Raw genomic sequence first — 26,453 nt, 5'->3', positions numbered from 1 at the left:
ACAATCAGGACTGCATACGACCGAGGCACACAGGGCCAACACCCGGCATCATGGTGTGGGGAGCGATCTCCTACACTGGCCGTACACCACTGGTGATCGTCGAGAGGACACTGAATAGTGCACGGTACATCCAAACCGTCATCGAACCCATCGTTCTACCATTCCTAGACCGGCATGGGAACTTGCTGTTCCAACAGGACAATGCACGTCCGCATGTATTCCGTGCCACCCAACGTGCTCTAGAAGGTGTAAGTCAACTACCCTGGCCAGCAAGATCTCCGGATTTGTCCCCCATTGAGCATGTTTGGGACTGGATGAAGCGTCGTCTCACGCGGTCTGCACGTCCAGCACGAACGCTGGTCCAACTGAGGCGCCAGGTGGAAATGGCATGGCAAGCCGTTCCACAGGACTACATCCAGCATCTCTACGATCGTCTCCATGGGAGAATAGCAGCCTGCATTGCTGCGAAAGGTGGATATACACTGTACTAGTGCCGACATTGTGCATGCTCTGTTGCCTGTGTCTATGTGCCTGTGGTTCTGTCAGTGTAATCATGTGATGTATCTGACCCCAGGAATGTGTCAATAAAGTTTCCCCTTCCTGAGACAATGAATTCACGGTGTTCTTATTTCAATTTCCAGGAGTGTATACGTGTGTCCATCAGACAGTAAATTTGTAAGACTGGATGACATGAACAGCTATATATATTATGACTTTTGAACATTATTAAGGTAAATACATTGTTTGTTCTCTATCAAAATCTTTCATTTGCTAATTATGCCTGTCGGTAGCTAGTGCCTTCAGTAGTTAGAATCTTTTATTCATCTGGCAGTATTGGCGCACGCTTTATTGCAGTAGTTTGAGTAAAGAAGATTTTTGTGAGGTAAGTGATTCATGAAAGGTATAGGTTATTGTTACTCAGGGCCATTCTTTTGTAGGGATTTTTGAAGGTCAGATTGCGTTGCGCTAAAAAAATATTGTGTGTCAGTTTAAGCACAGTCATTTATAATTCTTCTAAGGGGACGTTTCACTCCTTACACGAGGCATCACAACAACGTTTTACCAGTCAACGCCGGTCAACTGCTGTTTGTGTGTGAGAAGACCGCTACGGTTGCAGGTTCGAATCCTGCCTCGGGCATGGATGTGTGTGATGTCCTTAGGTTAGCTAGCTTTGAGTAGTTCTATGGCTCAAATGGCTGTGAGCACTATGGGACTCAACTGCTGAGGTCATTAGTCCCCTAGAACTTAGAACTAGTTAAACCTAACTAACCTAAGGACAGCACAAACATCCATGCCCGAGGCAGGATTCGAACCTGCGACCGTAGCGGTCATGCGGTTCCAGACTGCAGCGCCTTTAACCGCACGGCCACTTCGGCCGGCTGAGTAGTTCTAAGTTCTAGGCGACTGCTGACCTCAGAAGTTAAGTCCCATAGTGCTTAGAGCCATTTGAACCATTTTGTGTATGATAAATCGGTTGGAAACTTTCCTCATGTCAGCACGTTGTAGGTGTCGCCACCGACACCAGCCTAATGTGAATGCTCTGAAAAGCTAATCATTTGCATATCACAGCATCTTCTTTCTGTCGGTTAAATTTCGCGTCTGTCGCACGTCATCTTCGTCGTGTAGAAATTTTAATGGCCAGTAGTGTGTTATATTTATTTTTTTTTCTTTCGAATAACCCATTTGAAGGGTACGATGAATCAACTTTGGCGACTCTTCATTGTATTACATTTCTTCAGTTTCCAAATTTCCTTCATCCTTTTAGAGTATTGTTCCCTTTCTTTTTGAGTCCACTTTCGTCTAGTTATTTCTCTCCTGAAATTTCACCTTTTGAACTGCCTTTCTGAAATGTGTTCTGTTTTCTATTGTGTCTATTGTAACTCCAGCATTTTCAATGTCCTTTTCAGTCTCTATGAACCATGCTGGTTTGGATTTGTAGCTATCGAGTAATGTTGTTGTCCATTCTGAATATATGTCCAAAAAACTGTAGTCTCCTCTTCCTCATTACATCAGTTAGTTGCTCCGTTTTCAGATATAGCTCTCTGTTTGGTCTTAACTTATTTTATAAGTGAAACTAAAGAAAGAAGTTCATGTAAACATAGGCCCGTAAATGTTTAGTTACGGAGTTACGACTAAAAAAAGGTTTTGCTGAAATTTAGCAACTTTGCTAATCTGAAACCATCGCAGAATTGTAAGAGGTTATAATAAGCACGATTTTCATTTATTTTGTTGTTATTGGTTTGGTGAATCTAATAAAAAATGTCTTAGACGTGTATCTGCAGTAGTTTTCCAGAACATGCAGAGAAGCAAAGATTTTTTATAAAAGTCAATTTGTTTACTTTCATTAGCAATTTGGAAACGTTTCTGTCGTTATTGGCAACCGTTAGTGAATTGTTGCAGTCCTTTCCTAATCTTGAAACAAGTTACTTTTCTGTATCGTTCAGTGAAAGAACATAATAACAGTGTATTTAAGTGAAACAACATAGTAACTCTTGTAGCATTAACAAAAGCAGGTTATTTGACACACCCATACAGTTTCAGTTAACGTTATACCATCACTTTTCCAAAATTAAACTCTCACAACTTCTGTTGAAAACTTTGTGCAACTGCCTGCTATTTAAAAAACAAATTGGGTCAAGCAGTTGATAATTTAAAATGTTTCGTCCTTCACACACACACACACACACACACACACACACACACACACACACACACATATATATATATATATATATATATATATATATATATATAGTCAACTGAGGTCATCAGTCCCCTACACTTGAAACTACTTACACCTAACTAATCTAACGACATCACACCCATCCATGCCCGAGGCAGGATTCGAACCTGCGACCATAGCGGTCGCGAGGTTCCAGACTGAAGAGCCTAGAACCGCTCGGCTACAACGGCCGGCGATGAGTTTACAGTACTTCTCTGGCCACCAAACTCCCCGGATTTAAAACCAATCGAGAATCTGTGGGAACACCTCGATCGGGCTCTTCGCGCTATGGAGGCCTCGGCCAAGAAACCTAGCGTTAAAGTCGCCATGGGTCCAGATCCCTGCCGCTATCTCCTAAAACTTCATTCACTTTCTTCCTGCACTTCACGCTTTTGACAGGCGATCACATTGATGCGGCTGGGCGGTGAGAGAGTAATTTATTGACGACCTTTATATAGAAGTAAAAAGAAATCCATCAAAACATTTATTTCGAAGATCTTAAGCTACGTTTGTGAAGGGTGGATCATGGAGAAACAAAAAAAAAAAAAAAAAAAAAAAATAATTAATACAACCAACAGATATGTAGGTACGGAGAAGAGCCACAAAAACATCCTCGACTGAAAAAAAAGAGTGAATACTGAAAGATAAAGTAAAGTAATTGGACCCTGAGTTTAAGGGGAAGTTTACTATCTTTGGCCCGAAAAAAGCAAGTTCTTTGAGAATATTTTTCTCTGGATGTGTTATAGATATCAATGTCACATCTGGTCAAAATGTTTATTGGTATTTCCGCTACAAACTGCAATTTTTTCGACCGGAAATGTCGAAGAGCAAAGGCGGAAGTGCCGTCGGAACGAAACAAAATTTCGATGTAGACCTTCACGCGCGGTGTATCACAGGTCAGCCGGCTCGTCTGAAACCAAAATTGTGCTGACGTTAACGAAGTTTATAAGATTCTTTAGGAGCTGTACCTCGCTTAAGTTATTTGGACCATAGGAAACAAAATGGCGGCCATTTGAAAAATAGGGTTTTTTTATCGATTTTTCGACCTAGTCGGCCAAGTAAAAATATTTATAGTTGATGGATCGTAATAAAAGTGGTACAACTCCTAGACAATTTAGTTAGCTTCGTCGGAAACAAAGAATCATGCCAATCGGTTCAGTAGATTTGAAGTTACCACACCGCGCTATAAAAAAAGTCATTTCGAGAAAAAAGCGTTTGAAGTTTTGACTACATATAAATGCAATATTATGCAACTTACGTTCAATCTGCGATTCCAGGGCCATAAACTAGTCCTTTCTCTTCCTCAAAGAGGGCGTTCTGCTTGCTGTGGGCCATCCTGCGTTACCCCAGAGCCGTTCGTACGGCCGGTGACAAGCGGTTTTCAGCAGCTTGAATCCGGTGGTCGTCCGAATGCTTGGCGAACTGCGCCGAATAGAGTCCCAGGGTGACGTCCATCGTTATCATGGTCTTCAGAATTGCTGAATACCCTTCGTTGAAGCTGCTCACTGGCAGGAAAGTTGCAATCTCCACCGTCTTCACACCAGAATGTAAATGCTTGGGGGCTAACTTCCTAACACAGTCGTTCAAACTTTCATTTGAATTTTGTGTGTTTCCTCCCAAGCACCGGCACAATTACTCGTCCTCCGAACGAAAAAACTGGTGCGTGAAAAAGGTCGATATCAGGCAGGTGCATTTTTTTGTTCAACCGCGAATAGCAAACATTTCCGTTTCGTATTCGGAAAAACCGTTTCAGGGGTGGATTCTAAACACTTTTATGGATCCAAAAATGCAATTAAAAATTTTGTTTCTGAACCAAAACATAGTAAACCTCTCCGTAATTCGACGTAACAGCTTCATGAAAATCATTGTTCAAGAAAAAATCCTGGAGAGAAATCTCAAGAGGCAGGTATTGAAGATCTGCATTAAAAAGTGCCTTAAATGAAATTAACAGCAGCAACTATAACCAAATGACACAAACGGCGAGCGACATTGAAAGGTGGTTACGTCAACAAGACAGTGCCATTTTAGTTTCTTATGAAGATGACGGATGAAAAGGAGATGGGCTCTGACATTTTGTTCTGTACTATGACTGCATACATGTACCTGCAAATGAACAAATAGCAAGTTACGTAACTTTGCTTTTTCGATGTGATAGTTAGAGCCTTGGGATTAATCATTCTATTGCAATTGTACCTTCATTGAAATGAACGTTCAGATACCCGCTTGAAGCGGCATATGAAAACGTCAGAGACACACTATTGGCAGAAGTGAATGTGAACTAAACTCTGCCTGAATACTAGACGCCTGTCTTAACCGCTGTGGCAGCTCTCTTGGATTTCACAGTAATTATTGTCAAATGATAACACTAGACAAACAGAAGACAAAATAGACCACCGAACGCCGCTCGAAAATGATGACGACGCTGCTGAAGCAATGAAAATTGATAAGGATATTCTCATTGATATTGTTATTTGACAGTATAAAATGGCACCAATGAATTTGGTAATAACAGTCGAGTGGAATGTCGTGGCAACGAGGAAAGGTATTGACATGGGTTTCCTTATCTTCGTACATATAACGCAATAGCGTAATCCAGTTTTCAACTTCATATACGAAATAGTGTTGTTGATACGACATTTCTCGTCGTGTTCCGTTTGTTGCGTTAAAATGGATGGCCAGGAAGAGTGTCACGTTTTGAAATAACTTTGTTTTAAATAGTTTCTCAGTGCGGATTCTTTTGTAGCTGACACAGGTTTATAAGGAGTCAGCTCCGACTGTTAAAAAACAGGCACAGGAACTCCAACAAGCTGTGTTTCCATTGAAGGTGTTCCACGTGAATGACACCTGAGACGACAGTCACAAATAGAAACATGGTAGAGTGTGCTATACTGTGTACTGTACCGGACGTTCGGCAATTAAACGTCTATGAAACAAATCATACAGAAGACCAATGGATCCCAGCCTGGGGGTAATTACCACTTAAAGGGTAAAATGAAATTTTCTAAGGGGATCAAAAGTTTCGATCGTGTTTTCGGTCACGAAACTAAATTATTTTCAAAAATTCGTAAGACTATAAGTTACCAATACTTAATCGTGGATACTCTGGTAACAAAAGTCATGGGATACCGGTATAGATGTACACAGATGGCGGTAGCACCGCGTACACAAGGCATAGAAGGGCAGTGCACTGGTGGAGTTGACATTTGTACTCAGGTAATTCATGTGAAAATGTGATTGTCGTCGTACGACGGGAATTAACAGATTTTGATGCGGAATGGTGCTTGGAACTTGATGCATGGGGCACTACATTTCGGAAATCGTTAGAGGTCCATAGTGTCAAGAATATGTCAAGAATACCAAATTTCTGGAGTAACCTCTCACCACGGACAATGCAGTGGCCGACGGCCTTCGCTTAGCGAGCGACGGCAGCTGCGTTGTCAGAGCTAACAGACAAGCAACACTGCATGAACAACCGCAGAAATCAATGTGGGATGAGCGACGAACGTATTCATTAGGACAGTGCGGCGAAATTTGGAGTTAACGGATGATGGCAGCAGACGACACCATCTGCAGTGCCTGTCCTGGGCTCGCGACCATACTGACTGGAGCCTAGACGAGTGGAAAACCGTGCTCTGTCAGATGAGTCTCCATTTGAGTTGGTAAGAAGTAATGGTAGGTTTCGAGTGCGGCACAGACCGCATGAAGCTATTGACCCAAGTTGTCAAGAAGGCACTGTACAAGCTGGTTGTGGCTTCATAATAGTAGTAGGGTAGTGGGGGCATTACCCCAATTTTCATGTCAAATTGATATACAAATTAAGTTGATTAATTAATCCCCCCACTGCCCTCGACCACACCCAACCCAGCCCCGACCATGCCCACCCCCACCCCCAGATGGCGTGATGCATTTTCATCACCCTGCACATGGGCCATAGCCCCCTCCTCCTTCCCCACCCTCCCCCTCTCCCAACCTACCCTATTGGTGGAAATTTAGAGTTTTGGTGGGAATTTCTTTGTCCCAGGGCTGTGGTGACATCCTCCCTCCCCCTCCCCCCCCCTCCAGTTATAGCAATTATTGGTGGGAAAATTGGAGGTGGTCTTTCTGGGACTCAAACCCTTCTCAATGTAAAGCCCAAGTGCATCCCCCTAACATAATTATATCACCAGAGGCGCTTGGAATTGAGGGAAATTAAAAATGGTAGTGCTCTTTCTGGGGCCTGAACCTGGTTTTACAGGATGGAAAGCCTAAGTGCACCCCCAACTCAGGAAACTGTTCAGATGCAGGAAAGGAAGGTAAGGTTAGTGTACTTTATTTTGGTCAGAAAAATGAAGTAAACATAGGTCCTAATTACATAATTAATTATAAAGATCAGGCCTAATTACACACAATATGCATAGCGCTAGCCCGCATCTCGTGGTCGTGCGGTAGCGTTCTCGCTTCCCACGCTCGGGTTCCCGGGTTAGATTCCCGGCGGGGTCAGGGATTTTCTCTGCCTCGTGATGGCTGGGTGTTGTGTGATGTCCTTAGGTTAGTTAGGTTTAAGTAGTTCTAAGTTCTAGGGGGCTGATGACCATAGATGTTAAGTCCCATAGTGCTCAGAGCCATTTGAACCATTTTGCATAGCGCTACACAAAAACGGCATAAAATAGTAATACAGCTCAAAAACTGACAATACCAAACAACTGACGTTATCATGCTGGGAAAAAATTTCGTAGTACCACTCGAAACTAGTAACGGATACACTCAAACTTTACTGTTCACCTACAAGCTGGCGCGAAAAAGGTAGGTGTGTAAGGTACTATATTTATTCTGTTTGGCTGGAAATATGTTCAACTGACGAAATGCTGGTGTTGGACAGAGAAGAGTTTAAAAAGTGTATTACCTGTAAGCATACAGTTGAGGCCAGTATCTATCGTTATTTGATGTCAAAATTTGCTGCAGATGGCTGCTCAAAAGCCACTCTGCAGCCCAGGTAACCAAAGCCAATACACGCTACAACTGATGGAAAAAATGCATCACAGTTCAGTTTCAAAACAGTAATGAAAAAAAAATCAGCACTCATAATGAACGCGTCATTATGCAACACATGAACTGGGGTAAATCGTCATCCCAAAAGACTGCAGGGGAGTGGGGGGTGGTAGTCAAACATGCCTTCTCCTCGAGAGGCGTCCACAAACTGCCGAAAATCCAGGCCCTCTTACCACCCCTCATCCCTCCCCTCCCTCCCTCCCTCCATTCACCTGTAGGTAGGACACAGGCTTTTTCAAATGGCCAGCTGCTCCACCGTGTTTTGTGTGGTCGCTAACTGCCTTGCGGCGATGCTCCTTCACCAACACAATAGCATGTATAGTCAACTAAACAATAGGAGATAAAACGACGGCCATCCCAAGTGCAACTTGTTCATCTAAAATATAGCGACACAGCCCCACACTCCGCAGCTGTGTCTGGCGACCACCCACAGTAGACATGGCCTCCTTCCCCCCCAGCAGCCAATCGTTCTACGACGGAGAACAATTGCATTTCAGAATGAGAATTTAACTCTGCAGCGGAGTGTGCGCTGATATGAAACTTCCTGGCAGATTAAAACTGTGTGCCGGACCGAGACTCGAACGCGGGACCTTTGTCTTTTGCGGGCAAGTGCTCTATCAACTGAGCTACCCAAGCTTGGGTAGCTCAGTGAAAGGCCAAGGTCCTGAGTTCGACTCTCGGTCCGGAACACAGTTTTAACAATTTTATTTATCATCAACACAACTCTTTCTTGCAATCTGTTAAAGGTATTTCTGAGAAAGACTGGAACCCTTTGGAACAACAACAAAATTCTGGAGAAAGATCCAGATCGCTTTTTCAAATCGCTAACTGCTCCGCCGAGCACTTTTTCTGTGGCCCACTGTCACCCCTCTGCAGTCACTGGTTTCATCAGGCCTTCTGCTGTTCTCCACGGTCGCTCACAGTATGCAGCTTGCATTGAGGCGATGGCCCTTTTCCAACACAAAAGAGAAATTTAGCAGCACCGCCATGCCCCTACTCAGAGCACGGATGTGTCCTTCCACCATTGACAGTAGACTCTCTCCCCATGCACCCGCCATTCTGCGATGGAGAACAATTGCATTTAACATCAACGCGTCTCTTACAATCGAGCATCTATTAATATAAGAGAACACAATCGCGACGTTGAAAAAATGTCCTTTTCCATTAAAATAGGTGTAGTCCATTTTCCTTCAGGTTTATCAGCAAAATCGGTATTGTTTTTTTACGTTCGGTTGCAGGATACAATTCGCATCTCATTATTTTGTGATGCCGAATAAAGTGCACCGCCTCCGATCAAAATTGATCAGGAGAGTCATGTCCAGCCTGCGTAAAACCAGGAAAAAAACTTCGACTACTTTGCTGGAAAAATTACCGATCACCGCAGAATGCCCATGTTATCTCGAAGCCATCGTCAGAGTAAAGAAAAAGCGAGAATTTAAACTCCAAAGAAAAAATCCTCTATATTAAGCGATTTCTCTCAGCTTGATTGACAAATTAAACGACCTGAGAGCACCTCTCGTGCTCATGGTCTATAAATAAACTGTCGTGCACATGTGTGTTACAAACATTTCAGACACATGAAATAACATTAGAGAATACACTCTTTCATGCCATTGGCTCACATGTCGGAAGAAAAACACATTCATTTCACGTTCGACAACAACAAACTAAAATTCAAGATGATGTACCTGTTTTGTATACTGTGGCAGGTCCCGTTTTACTAGTGCGATGCTACATAATACTAGCATTTACGAACCAAATCGTGAGAGCCTCTCTCGACATGTGTAGGTGGAAGATTGAAATTTTGTTAAAACATATCGCCGCAGCTAAAAGAGGAAAATAAATAAACACCTGTCAAGAATCATTCTGTGGTGCCCTGGCCATCTCCACCACCATCAGGCGGTGCGTCATTGATGTCAAAATCAATTTGATAGATTGTGTAATTAAATCGATCATGAGAGTCAGTATGCATGGCGAGTAATATATATTTTTTTTTCAGTAGTCGCATTACACTCACCAGGTAGATCAAATGGAAATCGGTGGAGGGAAGACAATGTTCTTTTTGGAGGACACTATTGAGAACCGACATTTGAAGCTGACCATTTAGGTCGGACCTGAACGTAAGTTGGGGAGCGCTATATCTAAGACGATCTGCATCTCATGGACAAACAGGGCGAGCTGAGTTAGTGCGACAGGAGCGCGTTTTGACCATTTGGTGGAAATGGAAACATGTTGTCGTAGCTATGCCAGCCGTGTACAATACGTAAGGCCAGTCCCAAACGAAGCTTTTCACTGCAACAGGAGGCAGTAGAAAAGATATTATGAGCAGTTATGATGGTGTTTCTTGTTCAGAAAATCAGGAAGCCTCCATACCTCACAGGGCATGGAGGAAGAATGAGCATTTTGCTACTGCATTGCAACACATCTCCAAACTACATACAGGTACTGCAGTCCGAAGGAGATTTGCATCTCTCTGTGTGCATTCATGTCTATCACCCAAACATTCTCTCCCACCTCGGTAATGTGTACCATCCAACAGAGGAAGTCTAAGTACTATAAAAACTCTGCTAACGTCATCTGTTAGGGAATTCGATAAGATATTACTGTGTCCCTGTGTTCTGATATGTCTGAAACAAATACAGTCTGCTTTCTGGCATTAACCATATCTGGCGATCCTATTAAATATGCAGGTATTGGTTCACTGGAGCAGGTGGTTCATGATCGAAGTCACGTCCACAGACCGGTGTAATGTTTTGTCACCTGTACTCTGGGACGACCATACCTAACAGGCAATCAATCGCACGAGAGGATTCCTGTATTGCTCCTTCATAAGAAGTTTAATACATTGTTCCTTCAGTTCAAAAAATGGATCAAATGGCTCTGAGCACTACGGACTTAACATCTGTGGTCATCAGCCCCCTAGAACGTAGAACTACTTAAACCTAACTAACCCAAGGACATCACGCACATCCATGCCCGAGGCAGGATTCGAACCTGCGACCGTAGCGGTCGCGCGGTTCCAGACTGCAGCGCCTAGAACTGCTCGGCCACTCCGGCCGGCAGAAATGCTGTACTGTTAAGGCCATACGGGTTCTGAAGTATTAGTCATGCGGAATGAAATACTCTAATGGAGGATATATTTGTCCAACATTAGACATACAACCAATCCGCAGGTTGTTACCCCATTCACTATGGTGACAAATTTTAAAATGATAAAACTACTTCCTTCTACACTATTCCGGCATCCTTGGAAGGCATCGTCAGTGTATATCCACAGCTTGAGCTGCCTATAAACCAACTAGAACGAAGTCTGGAGACAGTTGTTCTGTGTCTTAGGCAATTGATGGATTTTGTATGTCTTTTTTAAGTCGAAAACGTATGTACCCTCAACCACACTTCCCATGTCAGTCTCAAAACTTTATAAAGATTTCTGCATCGGAAACTCGATAAACTGCAATCCTTTAATGTTGCTGACAAGGAAGCTGTAGTTCCTATGCATGTACACAATAAAATTTGCTAATTCAGGTTCGGTGAGTGTATTTTGTGCGTCTACTGAAACTGAAGATTCTCTTAAAAATTAATCCATCACAGATTTCGCAGCTTGAAAACATTCATTATAAAAACTGATATCTTCAGTCAAAGAAACCCATGTTATCAGAGACTAGGCTTGAATAGATTTCCTTATAGAGTGACACACGATGCAGGGCATTAACAAACACTTTCTTTCGTATATGAATTTGTTTTATTTACTTCTGGGTAGCTGTCGTGCATTTCTTCAACAATATGTTGCAGTGCGTGGGCCTTACAAATGAAGCTGAGTAATGAGGGTAGAATACTTGTAGGGCAGTTTCAGCCTACACCATGTAGAGTGCAGCATCCGAATGCATAAAAGAAGTTTTTCTTCTTAAATGCTCTGTGGTCACAGCACTTTAAAACCGTCACTAACAAAACGAACTGGTGTTGAATATTTTGCACGTTCAAACACTTTACAGGATGTCAACAGTGGTTTTGGGGACATTTACCGACAATTAGACTGCCAAAGAAAGATCCACATACTTCCTTCGTTTCCTCAAAGGTTATCCATATGTGGTGGAAAGCTACACAGTGATGGTCACATTCCGTTGTCTCCTGGTAACAAAAATCTAAATCGCATTTTTCTCAATTTCTGTGTTGGGCACATTACTTTTGTAGAAACGCACGATGTTCAGGCGCCTGAAGCTTGGAAGATTTGCTGCAATCCAAGCAGAGTACATATCATGGGAAAATGTCTTTGTGGTGTTTGGAGTCTTTTGCAGCTGCATCAGTAACATTTGCTTCTTAGACGATTGCATATCTTTCTACTTTTGTGCATCACTATGGATATGTTTCTGTTGTTATGACTTCGTGGAGGATGGATCTCATTATTTCACACTGTTAAAAATTCTCTCCTTCAACAGTGAAAGCATCATGCATAGTAACCCAAGGCCTTCATTTATATAGTAATTTTGATGCAACATGAGGCACCATGAAAACAAACGGTCATGAATTCCCAAGAAGTACTGTATGGCAAACTTTTATGGCGCACACACTCTTTAGTATTGAATCTGTGGGTGTCGGTAGTAGTCGGAATAATTCGGGCCACCAGTCTTGTGTTTGTGCCACTGCCAATCTCAACATCACTTGAAGCGCACTACTAATCACAGTAATGACTACTTAGATGACGCACACACAGTAGTATTATTATGTCAACTTTGCTTTTAGGAAATGCAATTACCAATTTTGAAATTAATTAGTGGCACATCTTTTTTAATCCAACTTGAAGTGCAATTAACCACGTTTTATGGCACAAGAATGTGGTTTTTAGAGATAATTTACTTGAGGTCTTCAAGTCTCATGGTAGGTGAGACGCAGACATTTTTCTATTGAGTGGTCTACTGACGGTGTATGGAAATATGAAGAAGGGCAAAACTACAATATAATATAGTATAAAGCTAAGGTATGTGAAAACGTGTGATTACAGTGAGTGTATGTAAAATATATAAGGACAAAATGAAATATATCCAACACTTGCTACATAATTCATGAACATTTACACCTCCCCTATGTGTAGCAGCGAAGGAAAAGAACATGTAACTACATAAAAACCTGGGTATCAGTCATCTCGCACCATGCCATGTAGTAATTGGTGGTCTCCAAATCTCCGTGCTGTACTTGCAACAAAAGAAATATTAAATTAAAATATGGTAATATAAAAAATTGAATTTATTAGTCTATATGTTACATTTGTATGCAGCAAAGTCATCTGTGATATGCACTATTACAAAAAGTATCACTACAACCTGTGGTCTATGATGTCATAGAATGTAAATGACAACATGACTCTTATATCATTTATCATTTAATAATGTGTTATTTTAGGCTGTAAGCTGATTTATTGTGTATTTCAGTGAGTCATAATTAAATGGTGTCCACTCCACTGCAGTGTCCATTCCTGACTTAGGCAAACCATTTTTATTACATTGTGAATGAACCAGGTTGACATGATTGTAGCTCTAGAACACAAAAAAAGGCCACTTGTAGGAAAAATAATCCATGTTAATGATAGAATTATATCACATCTATATATCTATGTTAATTTTTCATTGATTAATGTTACTTAAAATGCAGTTATAACTGAGAAACTAAGTGACTGAACTGAAGTATTTTTATATCCTATCAAGTTTACTTTACTGCAGTTAAAATTGTTTCTATCAATAAATATTAGTAAATCTAAATATTCTTTTTAAAAAAGAAACTGAAGGTGAAACTTTGAATTCTCTGTTGACCTCTGTCTGAATAATTATATCTATTGTGTTAGGTATTGCAGAAACAGAAAGTTTGTGTTGTAACCAGAGTTCAGAAGTGAGTGTCATGTCACATCAGAACCAACTTTTAACACGTGAAAATTTTGTTTAAAGAACCGAAAGTACTTTTGTCTGAAAAAGTTTACGCAATTTCAACCTGCTGTTCTCTAGTCTTCCAAGAATACTGACAGCAGGAGATTCACGTTAGTTGTATCGCACTGTGAATTTTACCTCATAATCTACATTTGTGAATGTGAAGTGCTCTGTGTTGTGCAAGTCACCAAATTATGTATTTATTTCTGTTAAATTCATTCTAGCTCTATCATTACAGGTCAAAAGGAATCAGCTGCTGAAATACTTAAAAAGCCAATTCAGTTCATTATAAACTACTTTAATCCACTAACTCTGTTACTATTTATACGCAAGTAGACCTGAAAATGTGGCTTCCAGCCATGAGTACAAATGCATTAACAACTGTTACTCTTGCAGATGCCTAAGTGAAAGCAAACAAGGTTCACAGTGTCTTTCAGCAGAAAATGGGATGGAAAAATATTATCCTAAGATAGCAGAGGTCTGAAACTAATTTATGTGTCAGAATTATGCATACATTTTCAGGAGTAGATCAACAAAGTAGACAGTTTCTATTACTTTTATTTTCTAGCTTTGGAAGCAACGATCTGATACTATTGTTGTCATAGTCATTAGTCTGAAGACTAATGTTACTCCATGCAGTGCAAGTCTCATTGGCTGTCAGTAACTAATGCATCATACATTTATATGAATCTGCTTAGTCTCCTTGACTCTTGGTCTCCCTATATGATTAACATAGCCCTCTCTCCTCCATTACCAAATTATATGTTCTTTGATCCTCAGTATGTGTCTATTGAAACTACACCCTCTTTCGCGAAAGTTATACCATAAAGCTTCTTGTCTAATTCGGGTCAGTATATCTTAATTACTTAATGTACCCAACTAATAAGCAAACACCGAAATTAAAAAGCTTCTATTCCGTTCTCGCCTGTACTCCTTATCGTCCATATTTCACTTCCATAACACCATAACATGCTACACTCCAATCAAATACTTAAGAAAGAAAGACTTCCTAAAATTTAAAATTATATTTGAACAGATTTATCTTACTCAGAAAAGCATTTCTTGCTACCGCCAGTGTGAAATTTGTACTCTTTTTAGCCCTTCATCGGTCATGTTTACTTTTAGTGTCTCACTTCCCGTTTAAGTTCACCCAACATCATTTTATTTGATTTGAGCACAATACGTACCCATCTATTTATTTCACTGGTATTCTTCTTATAACATACTTTCAAAACGCTAAATGTAGTCATTTCATATCATTATAAATAATAATAAAAAGTACCTATAACGTAACTTAGTGCATCTCATTACATTGCATACATTGTATATTAAGCATTTTTTAAATCGTAGAGTTGTGCATAACAAGTTTTAAGGTCAGCAGTATTATGTCTACCTCCGAGTAGTTTTGGAATCTGTGAGAAAATTGTAACTTGCCTTTCAGAATATATAAACAAATCATTAGCTGGCTACACTCTGAATGCTGTGCTTCATCAGCGCATCGATGAAGCTAAAAGTCTGTTCCTGTTTGTTCTACGCATATAAAGGCGGAACGAAGAGCTACAGGTTACAGATTAAAAGGCAGCTGCAGCGTACAAAACTCAGTAGACGAAAACATTATACCAAAGTTAACATTGTGGTCATGGTAATGAAGAATAAATGTATGACGTCAAATGGAGATAAGTGAATGTTCAAAATCGCTCTTTGCTTAAATAAAGCTACATAAAACGTTTCAGGATGCTGCATCTATTCAAACTGATTCACATAACACTAGCCATTCCCTTTTATGAATCTTTGAGTCTTTCGTTGTCTCTGAAAGAGTTGCTACGGCATTGGCAAACCTTAAACTCTTTATTTTTTATCCTTAAACTTTAACTCTCAGTGCAAATCTGTCCGAGTTACTTTTACCGCTTGCTTTGTGTAGAGATTTAATAATCGGTTGCAGTGCCGTCTCATTTCCTTGTCAATTGTGAGGGTTACTCGAGAGCAAGTCCACAATGTATTTCAAATATCCAATTTATTTCCCATATCTTTGATATTTTTACAGTATGTTGTTGCATTCTTGAGAGACAAACTGTCATTTCTCCACATAGTCTGTCTCTGTCTCTGTCTCTGTCTCTCTATCCGTCTAAGCGCTGTATATCTGCATGGAAAAGCCTGGAAAGGGACGTTTGAAGCACTGTTTAGCCGCTTCGAATCTCGTTCTGCGAAGCGATTCTTTGAGTTTATGAAAGAGTTGGCAGTAACAAGGTGCCACATTAGGGCTGTAGGGTGGTTGTCCAATGCTGTTCATCCAAGCTCTGCGATCGTGGTGGCTGGGCGTTACCATGCAACAGCAAATAATCACATTTTACGTTGCTGTCGAATATGACACACTCAAAAATGAAGTATTTTTCACGGTTGTTACATACGTGTCAGAAACTGATTGGGTTGAGCTGGGCATCATGTTCATAAGCAACAGTGTTCCTGAATCAAAAAACACAGTAGTCATAACTTTTCCTGCTGGAAGATACAGTTCTGAATTTCTTCTTCTTCGGCAGTTTTTGGTGATGTTATTTCATCACTCACCTCTTCATCTCCGGTTCAAAGTACTGCAACCGTGTTTCATCTCGATCGCAATTCTTACAAGGAAATCAGCTCCAGAATTATCATATTGTTCCAACATTTTACTGCACATTGTCCTCGGTGTATCATAGTGGGCATCCGTCAACATTCTGACACAAACCTTTCAACTCTCTTAATATTCTGCACACATTCACTTCTTATACTCCCACTCGGATTGACAGTTCGTTCACTGTTACACGCTTGTCGACCAAAATCAGATTGTGAATACGCTGCACATTGTGACGAGTCATTGCAGTAATCGGTCTACCGTTGCGTGGGAGGTCGCTTGCCCGAAGACTAGCAGAGCTCCGATCACCGGCGTCATCCCCACACACCTTCTTCCATCTCTTGTCAGTGTTTGTCTCTGGCTCGCCCTCAAGACTCAGAAACTCTATAACAGTACGCTGCTTCAGACGAATACCAAGTGCAGCTGCCACATGGACGGAGTGCAAAGATAGCGTGACTTGCGGGAACAGGTTGATTTTAATTTGAATGCACGCAGGAAGAATGTTGCTATGACCTCCGTGAATAGCTAAGGTGTAGAAAAAAAAATTTGGACTCTTTTTTAAAATGTGCATTTCTTTTAGAATGACCTTTTTCAATTTTCTGCAGTTTGGTTTCTGTACAAGTTACAAATGACCTTTCGTTCCCTCATTTTATCCCTGATAGCTTTAGTCGAAACAAGGCCCAAGGTACTCATAGCATTGGGAAAACCAACCATGAACAAACTCTTCCACCTGGTGTGCAAGAGGTATGAGACCCTAGGACTTCAAGAAGAATATAATAATTCCATTTCCAAAGAAATGAGGTGCTGACAAGCGTGAATAGTACCTAACTATCAGTTTAACAAGTCATGGTTGCAAAATACTAGTTCGAATTCTTTACAGAAGCAAGGAAAAACAGGTATAAGGTGACCTTGGAAAAAATCTGTTTGGATTCCAGAGAACTGTAGGAACATGTGAGGCAAAACTGACGCTATGACGTATCATAGAAGATAGGTAAAGGAAACGCAAACATATATTTATAGCTTTTGTAGACTTAGAGAAAATTTCGGATAATGTTGACTGGAACACTCTCTTTGAAAATGTGAAGGTAAAGAGGTAATATACAGGGAGCGAAAAGGTGCTTACAGCTTGTACAGAAACCAGATGGCAGTTATAAGAGTCGAATGACATGAAAGGGAAGCAGTGGTTGAGAAGGGAGTGAGAGGGTTGTAGCGTATCCCCGACGTTATTCAATCCGTGTATTGAGCAAGCAGTAAAGGAAACAAAAGAAAAATTTGGAGCAGGAATTAAAGTCCAGAAAGAAGAAATAATGCTTTGAGTTTTGCTGATGACGCTGTAGTTCTGTCCGAGACAGTAAAGGACGTGGGAGAGCAGTTGAAGCGAATGCAGAATGTCTTGAAAAGACGAAATAAGATGAACATCAACAACGCAAAACGGTGATAATGGAATGTAGTCGAATTAAAACAGATGATGTTGAGAGAATTAGATTAGGAAATGAAGTAGTAGATGAGTTTTATTATTTGGGCAGCAAGTAACTGATGAAGATCGTAGCAGAGAGAATATAAAATGTAGATTGGCAATGACAAAAAAAGCGTTTCTAAGGAAGCGAAGTTTATTAACATAGAGTGCAAATTTAAGTTTCAGGAAGCCTTTTCTGAAAGTATTTGTATGGAGTGTAGCCATGTATGGAAGTGGAATATGGACGGTAAAGAGCTCACACAAAAAGAGAATATAAGCTTTTGAAATGTGGTGCCACAGAAGAAAGCTGAAGAGTGGATGGGTAAATTTTGAAAGTAATGACGAGGTACTGAATAGAACTGGGGAGAAACGAAATCTGTGCGAAGGCTGACTAGAAGAGAAGACGTAGGTTGATAGGACATATTCTGGGACGTCAACGAATCGCCAATTTAGTTGTGGGCGGAAGTGGATGGGGTAAAAATGGTAGAAGGAGACCAAGTGATGAATACAGTAACCTGATTCAGACTGATGCGGGTGGCAGTAGTTACTCGGAGATCAAGAGATTTGCAAAGGATAGTGCAACATCGTGACTTGCGTCAATCCAATCTTCAGGCTGAAAACCGTAACAATAAATACTTGAGAATTGCGAACAAGATATTTTACATCATTAATCTCTCATTACTGACCCTACGACTTATCTTATCTCAGAAGATAGATTAAGGAAAAGCAAACCTACGTTTCTAGCATTTGTAGACTTAGAGAAAGCTTTTGACAATGTTGACTGGAATACTCTCTTTCAAATTCTGAAGGTGACAGGGGTAAAATGCAGGAAGCGGAACGCTATTTACAATTTGTACAGAAACCAAATGACAGTTATAAGAGTCGAGGGGCACGAAAGGGAAGCAGTGGTTGGGAAGGGAGTGAGACAGGGTTGTAGTCTCTCCCCGAACGTGTTCAATCTGTATATTGAGCAAGCAGTAAAGGAAACAAAAGAAATATTCGGATTAGGTATTAAAATCTATGGAGAAGAAATAAAAACTTTGAGGTTCGCCGATGATATTGTAATTCTGTCAGACACAGCAAAGGACTTGGAAGAGCAGTTGAACGGAATGGACAGTGTCTTGAAAGGAGGATATAAGATGAACATCAACAAAAGCAAAACGAGGATAATGGAATGTAGTCGAATTAAGTCGGGTGATGCTGAGGGAATTAGATTAGGAAATGAGACACTTATAGTAGTAAATGAGTTTTGCTATTTGGGGAGCAAAATAACTGATGATGGTCGAAATAGAGAGGATATAAAATGTAGACTGGCAATGGCAAGTATAGCGTCTCTGAAGAAGAGAAATTTGTTAACATCAAGTATAGATTTAAGTGTCAGGAAGTCGTTTCTGAAAGTATTTGTATGGAGTGTAGCCATGTATGGAAGTGAAGCATGGACGATAAATACTTTGGACAAGAAGAGAATAGAAGCTTTCGAAATGTGGTGCTACAGACGGATTCTGAAGATTAGATGGGTAGATCACATAACTAATGAGAAGGTATTGAATAGAATTGGGGAGAAGTTTGTGGCACAACTCGACTAGAGGAAGGCATCGGTTGGTAGGACCAATTTAGTATTGGAGGGCAGCGTGGAGGGTAAAAGTCGTAGAGAGATAACAAGAGATGAATACAGTAAGCAGATTCAGAAGGATGTAGGTTGCAGTAGGTACTGGGAGATGAAGCAGCTTGCACAGGATAGAGTAGTGTGGAGAGCTGCATCAAACCAGTCTCAGGACTGAAGACCACAACAACAACAACAATCTCTCATTAATAGGACGCTCATCAGTACGAGCGAGTCTGCTCCACAGCACGCAGCTTTGCACGGCAAATGATTCACCTCAGCTTCACCTGATACGTGTCGTTGCGTCATACTGAGTTATCGCGTGTGCCGACAGGCGGCGCGCGGGCGCTGCGGCTGGTACGCGTGCGCGTCCCGCCGCTGGTTGCTCGCGGCATGACGGCGCGGCTCGAGTGCCGCTTTGAGCTGCAGCGGGACCGCCTCTACTCGGTCACGTGGTACAAGGACCACGAGGAGTTCTACCGATACGTGCCGCGCGCGCCCACGCCGCAGCACAGCTACCGGCTCGAAGGCGTCCGAGTAGTCGTGAGTAGCTCTTATAATGCAAAACACTACTAGCTCTTCCTTCTTCAGAATTAATATACGGTGATCAAAAAGTAAGTATTAATTTGAAAACTGAATAAATCACGGAATAATGAAGATAGAGAGGCACAAATTGACACACATGCTTGGAATGACATGGGGTTTTATTAGAACCGAAAAAAAGAAAATACGAAAGTTCAAAAAATGTCCGACAGATGGCGCTTCATCTGATCAGAATAGCAATAATTACCATAACAAAGTAAGACAAAGCAAAGATGATGTTCTTTGGAGGAAATGCTCAATATGTCCACCATCATTCCTCAACAATAGCTGTAGTAGAGGAATAATGTTGTGAACAGCACTGTAAAACATGTCCGAAGTTATGGTGAGGCATTGGCGTCGGATGTTGTCTTTCAGCATCTCTGGAGATGTCTGTCGATCACGATACACTTGCGACTTCAGGTAACCCCAAAGCCAATAATCACACGGACTGAGGTCTGGGTACCTAGGAGGCCAAGTATGACGAAAGTGGCGGCTGAGCACACGATCATCATCAAAAGACGCGCGCAAGAGATCCTTCACGAGTCTAGCAATTTTTTTGGTTCTAATAAAACCCCATCTCATCCCAAGCATGTGTGTCAATTTTTACCTCTCTATCTACATTATTTCGTGGTTTGTTAAGTTTTCAAATTTATACTGACTTTTTGATCACCCGGTAGCTCGAAAAAGTAACCTACACCTGTGCAATAAATCCTACCAATAACACGTTTTTGTGGTCTCTTTCAGGGGAAATTTTATTACCTTTTACAGGCGTAGTACAGGACGACTACAAAATCGCTTTACAGTTGAACTTAACGTTTTACTGTGTAGGATGGTGAGGTATCAAACTTTTGAAGCTTCCATCCTGATCGCCAATGTGGCAGCACTGCTCCTCACGTAATATGCAACGTGACTGCCGCGAAACTGCTACGTCACTGTCACGTTACTGCCCGTGAGGGAGAATAAATTCTGTATTTTCAACATTTCACGGCCATGTCAGCAGCTGTATAAATGTTAATTTTAAATTAACAACAGCCGCAGTTGCAATGTTTACCTAGATTTACCTAGGTTTCAGTTGGGATAACCCAACCTTCTTCAGAAATAAAAGGAACTACGATTTACCCCAACTGAAATATAGGTAAATCTAGGTAAACATTGCAACTGAGTCTGTTGTTAATTTATAATTAATAAATTATGTGTTGACCCCTCCAATGTTCGCCTTTCTGTGTTTGGAGAACAAAAGAGGCAGATACCAGTGACTTCACTGTGGAGGAGCGCCTAGTGATGAGTATATGAGTCCATGAATGGAACAGCAACAATAACGAAAATGTGATATATGTGACGGACAGGATTCGTGAACGGTTCGGTAAGGAGCTACCAAGACATCAGACTTTGGACCACATGGCAGAAGGAAGCCTTGCACCTGAGAAGTGTTCTAGATCCCAATCACCACCACGCCACCCCCAAACCCACTCTGGTCGTCTATCAACCCGAATGGAAATATGCGCCGAAGTTAGTGTGTCAGTGATGCGTTCATCCTGCAAGTCAACAAGAAATTGTGCTACAGAACATGAAATTTAAGGAAGCACAAAGCAATGCTACATGAAAACTCACTTTGGCTTGAAAGCATTCCGACCAATGGCAATCAATGAACTAAATAAGGATGACATATACTGCTACAAGTATATCAAGCCGTGGAGGGATAATCATGATACACATACAGACGTTTTTGATAAATAGCTGTAAGTGTTATTGAAAATACTCTGAAATAACTGCAGGCGTAAAGAGTCTTTCTGGCAGCCCTGTACACAAGAGGACAAAACCAGCGACACTAAACCACTAAACACACACACACACACACACACACACACACGGGGAGAGAGAGAGAGAGAGAGAGAGAGAGAGAGAGAGAGAGAGAGAGATTTGCTCGGAGCAACACTTCATGCTATATTATATTTTATAGGGTAAGTCACTAACTATTGCCACCAAGGATAACTCCGAAAGTATGATAGGAGCTGAAACGTTTGTGGGACAAAAGTTGTATGGGATAACGAGGGCCTTAATATGAAGTTCGTTTTGTGTTGCTAGGTGGCGTCGCTTCAGAGGTATGAAGGTCAGCTTGGTTTTTTTAAAAAGGGATGCTATAGTTTGGTACTTATTTTCTCATGGGGGCTATCGAGACGAATCCAATGATGTGTAACAGTAATGTCTTTGAAGGTCAACTAAGGTTACAAATGTGGAGTGAAAGTCCATTTACAGAAGGTGTTCGAAGTTATGACTATTGGTAGCAATGCAGTGCTGCAATCTTCTTACCATGGATTGAGTGGTATACCTTATCACATCAGCACTTATCGAAGCACACGCTCTGAAATTCTCTCTCGCATATCTTCAGGTGTAGTTGGAATGTCTTTATAAATAATGCTTTTTACGAAACCCCACAAGAAAAAATTCAGAGGGGTCAAGTCTAGCGAACGAGCCGGCCCCGACACGTCTCCTCCGCGTCTAATCGAACGATTTAGGAATTGTCTCTGCAACTCATTTCTAACCATCAGTGAAAAGCGTGCCGGACACCCATCTTTCTGATACCACATTCTGTTCCTTGTTGCTAAAGGTATTTCTTCCAATAACAGACCTAACATTTCTTGCAGAAATGTGGTGTATTTCCAACCATTAAGACTTCGTTCGATGAAATAGGGACCCATAATGCTGCCCTCCAGAATACCCCACCATACATTCACCGACCACAGGTTTTGGCGTGCAACTTGACGCAGCCACAATGGAATTTCAGTTGCCCAATAATGCATATTATCCAAATGAACATTTCTATGGTTCGTGAATGTAGCCTCGTCAGTAAAGAAAATCAAATTAATAAATGCGTCATCCCACTGAATCTGAAGTTGAGCCCATTAGTGTTGTGATGCGAAACTGTCGAATGGTGTTTACATGTCAATGGCATGTTAGATGGATACGTCGTATTCGGCGAAAGTTTACTATTTTCATTTACTACTTTCGCGATATGTGAGAGAGAATTGTCAGCACCACTCAGTCTATGATAACAAGATTGCAGCACTGCATTTATACAAATGGTCAACGAACACATTCTGTAAATGGACGTTCATGCTACCTTTGTGACCTTCGTTGACCTTCAAAGACCTTACTGTTACACATCATTGGATTCGTGTCGATAGCAGCTATCAGCAAATAAGTACCAAACTATTTTTTTTTTTTGTCATCAGTCTTCTGACTGGTTTGATGCAGACCGCCACAAATTCCTTTCCTGTGCTAACCTCTTCATCTCAGAGCAGCATTTGCAACTCACGTCCTTAATTATTTGCTTGATGTATTCCAATCACTGTCTTCTTCTACAGTTTTTGCCCTCCACAGCTCCCTCTAGTACCATGGAAGTCATGTCTTAACAGATTTCCTATCATCCTGTCCCTTCTTCTTATTAGTGTTTTCTACATATTCGTTTCCTCTCCGATTCTGAGTAGAACCTCCTCATTCCTTACCTTACCAGGCCAGCTAATTTTCAGCACTCGTCTGTAGCAACATATCTCAAATGCTTCAATTCTCTTCCGTTCCGGTTTTCCGAGAGTCCGTATTTCACTACCATACAATGCTGTACGCCAGACGTACATTCTCAGAAATTTCTGCCTCAAATTAAGCTCGATATTTGATATTAGTAGACTTCTCTAGGCCAGGAAACTATAGCATCCCATTAAAAAAAAGGTTGACCCTCATATCCCTGACGTGACCCCACGTAGCAAAAAAAACCAACTCATATTATGGCTCCCGTTGCCCCATGCAATATTTGTCCCACAAACTTTTGAGCTACTATCATACTTTCAGTGTTATTCTAGATGGCAATAGCTAGTGACTCATTCTGCATAATGAGGCAAATCCATGGAGTAGCGGTGCTATGCCTACCAACGTCTGAGCGTCATGTGGATATCAAAAATTTCTCTAGATTCCAGGCGTACTTCATGAGGATCTTCACTGTCTGGATACGACACTGCGTGTCATGTTTGCAATAGATGAGAGCATCCTGTTCTTGCAGAACAGCGCAAGAGCACTATTTAGCGAGATGAGGGTGTCACTCACACCTTGAATGAAGAATGTTGGTGAACTGACGATAGATTTACTTGATTTGCAGGAATGTGCCCCATGGAGGTTTAGGAAAATGACGGGCATTTTTCTCAAGTCCCCCCAAGACAGCAACAGTTCTTTCAAATATCCATCTTTTGTTCTACAGTTTCGCTATTCACGATAGAAACATTCTTCTTGCCTGTATTAAAATTCAGTTCAAAGTGATTCCGCAAGTGCTACTGTCGTAGCACTCTGTAAAGATGGTTACTGCACTTGATGTTCGTCTGAAGCAACGTACTATTATAGAGCACCTGCATTGCGATAAAGAGACACTGACGAAAATTGACAAGAGATGGCAGAAAGTGTATGGGGATGACGCTGTAGATCGGAGTACAGTCAGTCGTCGCGGAAGCAGATTATGTGGTGAAGGTGGGCACGACAATGCTCGGAACCCCCCGTGCAGCGGCAGACCGAACGCTGCACTGACTGCAGACAATGTGCAGCGTATTCACAGTCTCATGTTGGCTGACAAACGCGTAACAGTGAATGAATTGTCAACCAGAGCTAAAGCGGGACAAGCAAGTGAGTGCAAAATATTGAAAGTTGAAACTGAGAAAGTTTGCGCCAGTTGGGTGCCGCGAATGTTGACAAAAAGAAACACGGAAGACAGCGTGGAGCAAAATGTTGGACAATACGGGAATTCTGGAGATGATTTCTTCGCAAGAATTGTGGTGGAAGACGAAACATTGTTGTATCACTTTCAACTGCAGATGAAAAGATAATCAGTGGAATAACATTATGCAAATTTGCCAAAGAAGAAGAAATTCCAAATTGCGTCTTCAGCAGGACAAATGATGGCTACTGGTTTTTTATTTTTTTATTCAGAGGACTGTTGCTTACTGGCATGCGTATGGTAAGCCTTAAAGGCTTTCGTCGTGGAATGTGTTGCATTGGACAACATCGACAAAAATGATGTTTTGTTGTTGCATAATAACGCCCGGCTATATGCCGTGAGAAAACCGCCTTAGAGATCACAAAGCTCGGGTGCGAAACACTGAGACACCTACCCTGCAACCCTAATCTTGTACCATGTGATTACCACCTTTGCGGTAAACTGAAGGATTTCATTTGCAGAACGAGATTTGAAGATGATGACTCCCTTGTGAAGGCTTCTAAACAGTTGTCCAAGCGTCCTAGTCCTTACTCCTGTCGTAACAGGCGTTACCTGCATGGCGCCTTAGGTAGCGGCAACCCTTCTGCCACTTCGGGCACGCGTGCAGCCTACACGCCCCCTGCAGGCCTCAGCCTCACGAACTCTCCCTGTCGCAGTAAGGGACACCAGGCGGCGGTACCAGCGCTATTAGAGGTCGCCACTTACAAGGATCCTATTCGCGTCCGTGACACACACCGCTGTATTCAGAATTCGTCGTTGTTTCCCTTGGTGCAGTCGGAATGTATCCAGGACAGACTTTGCTGTTCCTGTGCTGGTGCTATTCAGGATAGCTTCATCGGGCTTGGAATAATTTCGATACAAGGTATTTATCTATGAAGATCCTAATTGTGTTACTTTGTCGGAGTCTGGAATCACCATAATGTCAAGTCTTCATACATGTGAGCCACTGTAATTGTGATTTTGTTACTATCGTCGAAGCAGACGTTTCTTTCCTTGGACAGTAAATATTTGTAAATTTTCATCACCGTTTTCCCTGTGCCGATGTGAGTATGAAAGGTACTGAAAAGAAACTGGATGTTTAAAAATGTATTTGGAATCTCTTTTGGAGCGACCCTCGTGACATTTCTCCCCTTAAATTTATAAGATATCGTGTCAGCAAGGCAGTAGAAAGGACGGAAGATTAGTGCCCAACGTCCATTTCATTATGGGAGAAAAATCAACGTACGATTTTCAAAGGAACATTCCTGTCACGTGCCTTAGGTAATCTAGGGAAACAACGAGATGTCAAAATACGGAAAACCGAAAGGTTATTTGAAACAGCGTCCTCCCTTATGACAGTTGAGTGAATTAACAACCACTATGCTACGTGGCTCGGTGCCAACAGGACAGACTTTCGGTACGGAAATAAATTTCTTACCCAAGATTAGACGGGTAGTTTCAATAACTAAGGAAAAGGTACTCATCGAATTAGGGAGAAAAGAAATTTACAGTACATCTTGACAAAAAGAAGGAACCAATTGATAGAGCACATTGTGGGACACCAAGGAGTGGTCAGTTTGGTAAGAGAGAAATGTATAAGATTGGAAAATTGCAGAGGTAGACCAAAACTTGCATATAGTAAGCGGGCCCAAGTTGGTAGTTACTGCAGAGATGGGGCGACTTGCATACGATACACTACCGTGGAGAACTACATAAGACCAGTCATCAGAATGAAGACTACAAAAACAACATCCAGTATGAGCTACATAATGTCAAGTGTGGAATCTACAATAGCGAGGTAATA

At 41.5% G+C, this 26,453-nt stretch overlaps 1 protein-coding gene across 1 annotated transcript in view; it reads left to right on the top strand.

The window, feature by feature from the left end:
- Positions 1-3,133: 3,133 nt before the first annotated feature.
- LOC126474776 (uncharacterized) overlaps positions 3,134-26,453 on the top strand; it is a 157,371-nt gene continuing 134,051 nt past the window's right edge. The window contains exons 1-2 of the mRNA XM_050102252.1: positions 3,134-3,146; positions 19,667-19,875. Coding sequence (XP_049958209.1) covers positions 3,134-3,146; positions 19,667-19,875 — 222 coding nt within the window. The remainder of the gene's footprint in view (positions 3,147-19,666; positions 19,876-26,453) is intronic.

The sequence above is a fragment of the Schistocerca serialis genome, chromosome 4, assembly GCF_023864345.2.
Source record: "Schistocerca serialis cubense isolate TAMUIC-IGC-003099 chromosome 4, iqSchSeri2.2, whole genome shotgun sequence".
Classification (NCBI taxonomy): Eukaryota; Metazoa; Arthropoda; class Insecta; order Orthoptera; family Acrididae; genus Schistocerca; species Schistocerca serialis.
This window is presented reverse-complemented; position numbering and strand designations above follow the sequence as displayed.